Raw genomic sequence first — 10,334 nt, 5'->3', positions numbered from 1 at the left:
AGGAGATGTTTCGAAGAGGTAGATTTGTCCTTCTCAAAAAATACAAAAGACAGCTACTCCCCAAAATAGGTAAAATTAACCCTTCAGGGGTTTTAAAACATGTCCAGAAATCAAGAACTGTTTCCACTGTGTGTCTACTTTAATGCACAAAATGCACTAGAATGCAGAAAAATAGGTGTTTTACCCTCAATATTTTATGGGGGAGGACCCCGAGACCCCACGATTATAAAGTGTCCCCCACTAATGTTAAAACCAAACCTACGCCCTTGGAATACGTCATCCAAAAAGTACCTTTGGTGCAAGCTGTGTGAGCTGTGTCTGGTCCTGGTGGTCGTCACAGGGTCTGATCATACACAGTCGGCTCTGCTTCATCATCTCACACCGGCGATTCTTATTAGTGACCCTGGTGGACACCCCCATGCCGCAGGTTTGAGAACAGGCCCCCCACTCTGTTGTCTGCTCAATGCAGTTCAGGCTAGGGTCCCAATTGTCAAATCTCACTGTTTCCTCCTGACGATAGGCTGAGGGAACACACAGGTGGACAGTGGATTAGACAAAGAAATTGACACATCATCTGGTGCAAAAAGTTCAAAAAGTAGACAAAGGTGTTTAGCTGAAAACTTGAAAGCGGCCAATGAAATGTTTTCACATTCCAGGTTGATGTGACAACACTGTCTCTGTCCTCTGTTTTTCCTCTTTCTTAGCCCTCACTCTATTTTCCTCCTTCCTTCCTTCCTTGGTTACTGCTTCCTTACATGATCAAGTCAGAGAAATGTACATAACCTTTCAACTTTGTGTCTCACACTGCAGTGACACTAACGTAAAAGACGAATGGGTGATTTGTATCTGCATTATATATCTCATCCAATCTCCCCCTACTTCCAGACTACTCACCCGCCATGGCAATGCCGCCCAGTGCACTGGCCTCGGTCTGGTGCTCACACACCCACTTCTCGCAGCACTCTCCAGGCACCAGGACCCTGCGTGGAATGGGGCAGTCTGGCCCGGGCAGCATCACGTCCACGGTGCAGCGCGGCACACAGGCGATCTGCCCATCCCGGCATATACACTGGTACTTACAGCTGGGGAAAAAAGTCTGGCCGTTCTGATAGACAGAACCGTCCAAAACACACACATCTCCTTCATGAGCTGGAGGAAAGAGACAAAACAGGAAGAAAGAAGCCTTAAGAGTGGTTTTATTTTTTCTTCTTTTTTAAGTTAAAACATCTCTCCTTCAAAAGATGTATAACTGACATCAGGATCCACCTTTGTACTAACAGAGCATCTACCATGCTGTACATCCTGCATACAATGTCACGGTCCACTCACCGGCACAGATACCAGTCCTCTTGTGGACGTCAGCGGTGTATTCACACTGCAGCCCTTTTCGTGTGTCACAGGGGTTTGTATCAGAGCAGACCTGCCCTTTCTGACGGGCACACACCAGGCAACAGGCACAGTCATCCAGGATCAAAGGCACCCCAGGGAGACACATGGGGGGCTCCTTAGGGCACAGGCATCTCCGAGGACAGACCTGTGACCAGACTTGAGTAAACACCTGGGAGAGAAAAGAAAATTGGTGTTTTACCTGTTGTTGAAAGTCCTTTTCTCTCTAATCCAACCAGTGACTAGTTCTTGACAAATAGAATTTAGCATTGCATAGAAAAATAAACATTTGCCAAAAGTAAAACAAAAATCATCATGCTATTTTTTAAAGGGTGCAAAAGCACATTTTGTGGAGTAGTTAAAATGTACATATCTTGTGAAAAAGGAGGCATTTGCATCAAACCGTTACTTGCTCACTTGGTGAAACTCATTGGTACCGTTGGTAAAAAGTGACTAAAACACGTTTTTCAAACAAATTAAGATACCATGTAAGGCTTTGAAAATTCATTTGTGAAAATGACAGAAGTAGCAGCCTTTATATCTTCTAATTATGAAATTATTGTCTGAAAAACAATCCAAGAACTTCCTTAGTAAAAAGATTTTTTTCTATAAAACAAAATATTATCTTTAACTTAAACCTCTTCAGAGTATATGGCGTTACAATTTACAACACTATCTACATGAAAGAAGTGCCTACCTGTGCTGTAAAGAAGAAAAAAAGAGCTCTCTGTGGCAGATTGGTCATCTTCCTGTTAAGTAGAGCAGAATCAAAAATATCTGCAGTCTAAAAAGTGTTTAGTTGTCGTTACTGGGGCTGATTTGAGTCCTTTGGTCTGGGGTTGAATCGTCCCTCCTCTCTGGCTGGGGTGTAGCAAAAGTCTTTGTCGTTCTGGCTCAGGACTCAGGAGCGGAGACCTTATATAGCACAGCTGTCCTGCTGGCACCATGGCGACAAACAGGAAGGAATGTCGGCGAGATCACCCAGTGTTGGAAGAAGATAAGAGTCACATTTTATTGTGAGATCCTGTCAAAGAGGATACCACAAACATACAGAGAGGTTCATTTAACAACCTGCAAAAGATATTTTACATATGTATACTTTACAAAAAATATTTATTGTATAACTTATTATTGTGAATTAGATACTTTAATCTTTTTTTTAAATTTTGACTTTAATTTTGTTATTAACTAAATTGCTTACGCACTTATTGGGGATTCCCTTTACACTCCAGGATGTTCATGGTGTTAAAGATCCTAGCATGGGGGTTCCCTTATTTTGGTCCTACTGACAGTGGGCGGTAACCCTTTGACCTCTCTCGACGAACCCCAACTAAGAGGTCACAGTGGAAAACCCTCTTACTCCCTACAGGATTGCTACTGCTTCCTAAAATAGCCACACGGTGGAAACTTTGGTTCATCAGTAGTTTGGATAAGTGTGGGTGGGGGGTCGGGGGGACTGACACTGTGTTTGACACATCTGGTCAGAGACGTGTTATGGTTTCCCAAGAGCAGAGGTAAATGGATGGCTTTAGGGGTGAAGCTGACTGGATCCATGAACAGATGGGGGGGAGGCGGGGGGAGGGGGCAATCTTGTAGAGGGTTTGGGTGGGGGGGTATGTGAGTAAGTGAGTGTGATATTAAGATGATTAATATTGTTATAATTTATCATTTATAAAGTTATACTGTCAGAATGATCATACAACAGCACAACATTTTGAATTTTTTATTTTTTAGGTGCATTTTTCAAGAGATAGGTGTAAACATTGTTGATGTCCCTTCCTATCAGCTGATCAGGTGGAAATTCCCACACAGTCTTAAGAAAAGGTCCACTTAGCCAAAATACATAAAGACACCTGTGTGGCTTTAGCAAGGATGTGCAGGGCCCTTAAGAAAATATTACTGTACTGTGTGTTAGAAATCCAGAACACTCTTTTGAATTTGAACAGAAACTTTGAGGTGTAAAAAATATGATTATGCAGAAATTATTTTAGAAAGTAGGTAGGTATAAACTAATGTGTTGCTGCGGTTCAGTGTTAAACATGTTCTATTCTTTTTATTCTTGACATGCACTATTTGGTTACACCCTCTACTACCATTTCATTTATTGCAGTATATGTTGTGTGTTGCCATAGCAATGTCTTAGTCTCGGCAAAGTCAAAAATCTAAAATATGTGAACTAGAACAACCACATCTACCCAGCTGTTTTGGATAACATTTGGTTCCTCCTAACTTTCTTCCTTCATCAATGCAAGAAATCCCCTCCAAACACTCAAAGACGTCTCGGTCTGGACTTTGCTGCAGTCTTATCTATTGACTGCGTCACCCAGTTAGTCAAAAAAGAGAATAAAAGTGAGGTTAAGTTCTTTTTATCTGAAGGACTTGTAATTCCATTAAACACTGGAAAGCTCTGTCAAAATTGTAATTCAGTGTTGTTTGAATAGTTTGCCAGAAGAAGTTAAAAAATGTCAAATTACACAGGATGGTTGTGTTTGCTGACTCTGTGTGTATTTCTGCTCCTTTACTGCTTCTGCTTTGGTCTTTTTAAAGCAAATTCTAATCCTATTTTGCTGCTGATGTGTAAGACAGAACAGGACATGATGCTGTCCTAAAGATGTTAGTTAGCTGCTGCACCTACAATAAACTAAGGAAGGATCACGTGATTGGTCAATTCAGTCTTTCCCTCACAAATGTTTTGTATTCGGAAATACATTTGGCTCGTTTGATTGTAATCCCTCCAAACAATGCTTTTCTTCTGTCTCTCTTTAGCCTTCTTCTATTTACTTAACTCTTTGGCATCTGAGGCTCTTTCTCTCAGTAAGGCCTGGCATCAGTTTCACCTCAAATTGCTCTTTTCATGTTTTCCCATTCATCCGCTTCTATACTTCTCACAGAACATACTGGAAGTTTTAATGATTAAATTGGGAACATTTGCAAACAGCCTGAAATGCAAATACACATCTTGGAAACCGTAACACTGCAGGCTTGTTTTCTTTGTGACCGCTTGGCACAGTATAGCAAAGTGTGATATCTCCTAGGAATGAGGTGGGAAGTCTGCATACGCACATTTATGTTATCTGTGAAATATTTGCACTGTAGACAGCAACATATGGAGAAGACAGACAGGGGGACAGAGATGGAGGAATGAGAGGAAGTCAGGCTGCTGGCTTGAAACAGAGAGAAAGGGGAGGCTGAGAAGAAAGGATGGACAAAGTGACATCCAATAGACACTGTAGCTTGTGCTGCATTTATTTCCTTGTCTGTTTCCATTGTCCAGAGGGGTTTTGTGGTAGGACCAGTGGCTTTTGAGAATTTACACCTTATGTTATTATCACATCATTTGTTTACCCCCTAAATATCCTCCATTCACCACTGGTGGCAAACATGTCAGTAGCACTTTAAATTGAGGTTTCACACAGTCTTTTCTGTACAAAGACACGTAAACAGTTGACTAACAGTTGGCTTGTTAGACTGCTTGCTGGTGTTGGACTCTGCTGTAGGGCATCAAACCTTTGGCCAAGTGGTCAGGCCACCACTGAGAGTTTACACTGACAGTCCTACATCATTAATGTTTTTGCAACAGATGATACGGTAACATATGTGGTCAACAGTCTGTGTGGCGCAGTAGGTGGAGGATCTTCTTGATCCCCTTCCTCATGACATCTTCTGTTCAGAGTGAGGAAATTAATGAGAGAAAATGTATGAAACAAAAACACTACAGAGTGCAAAGTTTTATTATATTACGTTTACATTATTTTTTACATTAGATCTCATGGTTGCAGTTAATCACTGACTTAAACTTGACCAACAATGATGAATTAAACCACAAACATAATTAAAAGTTGCATTTCAAGGAACATACTTCTGTGTCAGCAGGTGTAATGGGAAATGGACTTTTACCATCCCTTCAGTCTGGTTGGTACAGCTGAAAAAGCTTAAGTTTAAATATTTTTACTTGGAATTCATTCTTGGCTGAGAAGCGAGTCTAGGGCAGATTTTTGGTAATGCTGAGTGTTAGATGTGTTTTTATTAATTCAATAAGTTATTTAGTTATTATTGTTGGCTTTTTACCCAAATCTTTGTCCTCAAAGGTTTGTAATTTGAATGTCTTACTCTAACTCTTTGGTTTGATAACTGTCTGTACTAACGAACAGCATCCAGCACCTGAGAATCATCTGGGATGAGTCATATTTGGAACTAACAAATATAAAGTATAGTGCAAATTTGGCAAGACAACCAGATTCTCTGTAGGGGAATGATGTAATTATGGGCACAGATTGTTGTTTGGAATAATTGGGTCTGACCATTACATAAACGACAAGACAGAAAAGCTGCTCATTTCCTGCATGACATCATATTTTCTTTCTGTTTCATAAAGAAACTGAACATGTAGAGTTCAGTTTGGGCCAAAAAATCTCCATTGTATGTGTTTTTATGCAGCGGTCTATTTAATTATTTGACATATTTCTGTGATGTGTTTTTAAGTGCTTCTTCATCCTCTGTAAAATGTACGCTGCAGAACTAATGTGTCAAGTGAATCTAAGAGTTTAGTCATCAGGGGTCTAAGTGTATTTGATCAGTGCTTTTCCAAAGGAAAGCCAGACAAATAGTTTGAATAATTCCACAAGGCTAAAAGAGCATTTTCTTTGGTCCAAATGTTATTATTTTTCAGATCATTAAACACTGGCTTCCATGCCTTTGGGAATGTAACTGCACAGCACACCATTGTTGGCTTACAGCACATGTGATATCTACTGAAAGGCATTTTAATTACTGTTGATCCATCCATGTTGTTAGACACAAAGTGGAAATCTCAGCTTAATAGGATATATAACAAGTGAGTTAAAGCATTGCAGATGTTGTTCTTGGGAATTGTTTGGAGACAGCTTGTATTTGACTTGGGGTTCAGGCTGTTGTTTAGAGAGAGTTGAAAAGTTCTGGCTGGTATTCTCCCTGTACCTTACCTTCTCCGCACATCATCTGTTTACATTACTTCCTCCAAAGATTCACGGATGAAATTGTGTAATCCTCACATTTTCAATTTGCTCGCAAGGTGGTTAACGACTTGGGAGGCGGCCGCAAATCTCTCACCCAGGGTTTATTTGCTGCACGCCACTATACATGAGCTGAGACACCGGACGGAGGCAGATGTGTCTTATGGTGGGTGGCTGTGGATGGATGCACAATGGAGCTTCCACTAATAAAACGTGCACCATGGAAAATTCTCATTTCAGGGGAATGCCAAAGGCTTTATGTTCTGTCAGAGCAGAGAGATCTGATGGAAACCCTGTGTACAGAAGTGTAGGCAGTGAGTAGTTTCTATCAAAGAATGACCAGAAATCCCTTTGTTTGTCTTGTTTTGTTGTTATTTAGCAGGATATGTCTAAACTTCAGACACACCTGTTTGTGTAGATTTGAATCTACATAGCTGCAATGCCAGAAAAATCTAAAAAGATTAGGACAATACAATTTTGAACATTTCCAATATCTGAAAAAAAAAAATCAGCTGTTAAATGTGAGTGAATTAAAGTACTTTTCTTGTGTGTGAAGGGTGACCAGCTCTGTGCATTGTTGCTATTGAGCTTGGTCGTCCAGAAAAATCATTTTAAAGCTTTTTTTCTCAATTGTCCAGTTGGCTCATGACATTGTGGTGCGAAACCAAGTTAGTAACACTTTAAAATAACTACACATTCATACTTTATAAATTATTCATAAATGACATAAATTACAAAGCAGTTATTAAGGAGTTGTTACTGGTTTGCAAGATAATTTAGAAAGTGCTTTTCAATCTCATTTATAAATGCTTTGTGAGGCATATTTCTGACTTTAGATGAGTTCACACAAAATCTTAACTAATGAGTAACTACTTGAGTTAATCATGAATTGCTGTATTAATTAAAGTGTTTATAAAACATACACTTACACGCTAACTGACCACTAGCGCATGTCTAAATCATTATATGTGTAAATACATGCATAAATATACATTTAAATAGTTTTTGGGTTGTCAAACACATTATAGATGAGAGTATTCATTAAGAATAAAACATGTATAACTAGGTTAATAAATTACACACTAATGTGTAATAATGTTGAAACAATGCTTTGTAAATGATGATTTAAGTATTAACTGATGCCTGACTAATGTCTCAAAGTGTGTAGTTATTGTAAAGTGTTACCACAAAGTCAGATGCAGGAAAGCTTTCAACTTTATACATGGGTTATATATAATATATGGGTTACTGGTATGAGTGCTCATGGGCTAACAAACTCAGTTACTCTGAGCTTCTCTGACAGGACACCCTGTTGAGTGTTTTTGTCACAGTTTGCAGCCATGGACGGACAGTGATGTTTGTTTGAACTTCTTCTTGGTTAAAGAACCGAACACATGGCTGCCACTTGGGGGAGATCTTGTACAAAAACAAAATATTCAAATTTATGGCCACATTTTTACAGATATTATTTTTAGCAGTGCACAGAGAGCTCAGGAAACAGAACAAACCCAGGGAGGTCTGACTGGAAAGATGAAACAAATGTTTCCTCCTGGAAGGAGGATTACATCTCAGCTTGAATTTTGGACATTTGGCCATTATTCGAATGTTTATATCTAGATTAACGAGGATCCCTGAGTTTGACTTGGCCTGTTAATTGAGTCATATAAGGCATTCAAAGGTTTCATATAAATGTCATATTTGAGATTTGTTGCTATTGGCTTGTTTCAAATGAACTCAAGGCTCATTTGAAATTCTTGCCCAGCTTTCATAGCCAATATAAAAACTTTTTAATACATTTTTTATAAAAACATTTTCATATGCCAGATGGTTTGAGTAATTGGCTTTGTGTCACATTCTCACAAGGTCCACGGCTGCTTCTTGGTTTGTTTGGTGTAATGGTTGTAAATCTACAGTGTATGTCAACCACATGAGAACGTCTAATTTGTATAGGGAGTGACGTAGTTAACAGACTTCAGAGTGTCACAGTTAAAACACCATGACCACACAGTTTGCATTATTTACCCAACACCATTCTAAATACAGGACCCTTTTATTTAGTTTACATGCTGTAAGTGTCTAAGTGATGCTTGACGTGCATGCATTATGATTGCTACAGAAATACTGTTCAAAAGGAATTGTTAGCACACTTAGCCAGAGTTTAACATTTTTCCTTCAAGATTTTGCTTTTCATCTATAAAAATAGCAATACAAAATCAGAATTAAAAAGCATTGTGCATTTTTTTATTATTTATTGTTTGCTGCTAAAAGACATTTTAAACATGCAATATATGTCTGCAATCTCATGCTGTCTCCTAATTTTTCAAACCTTTATCCACTAAAAGCTGCCTCACTTCAGATCCATTATAATCAACAACGAGAAAAGAGAATTTTCTTTTTAATTAAAAAAGGAATTTTCAGTTAATGTAAAGTAGCAGTTGTAGAAAGAACGTTGGTCGTAGAGTAGGCACTCAAAACCTTTCATTTATTTAATTTATTTAACTTGATTTAGGATAGAAGATAATTAAAATTTCTAGCAAAACAATTGCAATTCTTGCAATTCTTGCAATTCAAACAATTCTTGTGCCTGACTGACCTTCTCGTATAAAGGTCATTGAGGTGCTCGACTGAAACCACGGCAACCAGTGACCTGGCAGATCCATACATTGTGCATGTTGGTAAAGGCCATGTTAGGGGTTCACCTAGGAGAGGGGCAGAAAGGCAACTTTACATAAGGGCAGAGGGAGACTTTTAAGGGTTGCAATTTACACCAGCTTTCTTATTTGTTGTTTACTTAGTGAGAAGGCTCTGGAGCCAGAGAAGAAAAGAAGAAGAAAAAAAGTCATCGACAAGGAACAGGGGTCAATGGTTTGTCCGTCTGAGGAGCCTGGTGCCTTGGCCTTTTATAAATTTAACTACTTATTGTTCTTAGTAAAGCGCAGATGAGCACATACCAGCTTCATGCAGCGAAACAGTTATTCTTACACAATGGCTGGCAGTTTAAAGGTCCCATGACATGGTGCTTTTTGGATGCTATAGACCTTAGGTGTCCCCTAATACCATATCTGAAGTCTCTTTCCCAAAACTCAGCCTTGGTGCAGAATTACCACTAGAGCCAGTCCCACAATGAGATTTCCTTAGTATGTGCCATTTCTGAGTCTGTAGCTTTGGAGGAGGAGGAGGAGGAGGAGGAGGAGGAAGAGGGGGTGAGGGGGCAAGGTGGCGGCTGGGTTGTGTGGCCTAGACCAACTGCTTTGCTCATTTGAAAGCAATTGTGTCTCTTTCTCATGGGTGGGCCAAATTCTCTGCAAAGCAGAGAAAGGGGAGGTAACATTGTCCCTTATGACCTCATAAGGCGCAAGATTCCAGATTGGGTCGTCTGAGCTTTCATTTTCTCAAAGGCAGAGCAGGATACCCAGGGTTTGGTTTACACCTATCTCCATTTCTAGCCCCTAGGGGACCATAGACAGACTGAGGGAACTCATAATAATGGTAGAAAGCTTCATAAAGTGAAATTTTCATGCTATGGGACCTTCAACCCTTGGGTCTTGTGTTAGTGTCTACTGGACGGAGTGTATTTAATTATAGGTGCTATGAAACTATGTTGTCTTTCTGCACCTGCTATTCCCACTCAAAGTTACAAAATTGTTACATTTCAAGCATTTTTACCTGTTCTGATTACGTTCTAAGAAATAAGTACCAATAATGCTCAAAAATCTTGTTTATATATATTTTTATCTTTTTTATAATTGAATTTCCTTGTTTTTTCACAAAAAACAAAAACGATATAAATGTGATCTCACAGGGGTAAATGCCAAAAATGAACCATAAATGATGTACTGGATATCATTGGTAACTGAGCTAAAGTAAACATTTATTAAGTATTTTTAAATAAATTGTGATGGCTGTATTGATTTAAAAGCTTAATCATATGGTGGGTCCACCAGACCCGGGAACATT

General features: G+C 39.2%; 1 protein-coding gene across 1 annotated transcript in view; it reads right to left on the bottom strand.

Annotated features, from left to right (window-relative positions):
* LOC116690903 (CCN family member 3) overlaps positions 1–2,343 on the bottom strand; it is a 3,585-nt gene extending 1,242 nt beyond the window's left edge. Inside the window, exons 1-4 of the mRNA XM_032518124.1 lie at positions 2,084–2,343; positions 1,330–1,558; positions 895–1,149; positions 292–521 (exon numbers count right to left, since the gene is read on the bottom strand). Of these exons, the coding sequence (XP_032374015.1) occupies positions 292–521; positions 895–1,149; positions 1,330–1,558; positions 2,084–2,131 (762 nt within the window). The 5' untranslated portion in view covers positions 2,132–2,343. The remainder of the gene's footprint in view (positions 1–291; positions 522–894; positions 1,150–1,329; positions 1,559–2,083) is intronic.
* Between the last annotated feature and the right edge of the window lie 7,991 nt (positions 2,344–10,334).

Source organism: Etheostoma spectabile, chromosome 6, assembly GCF_008692095.1.
Source record: "Etheostoma spectabile isolate EspeVRDwgs_2016 chromosome 6, UIUC_Espe_1.0, whole genome shotgun sequence".
NCBI lineage: Eukaryota > Metazoa > Chordata > Actinopteri > Perciformes > Percidae > Etheostoma > Etheostoma spectabile.
This window is presented reverse-complemented; position numbering and strand designations above follow the sequence as displayed.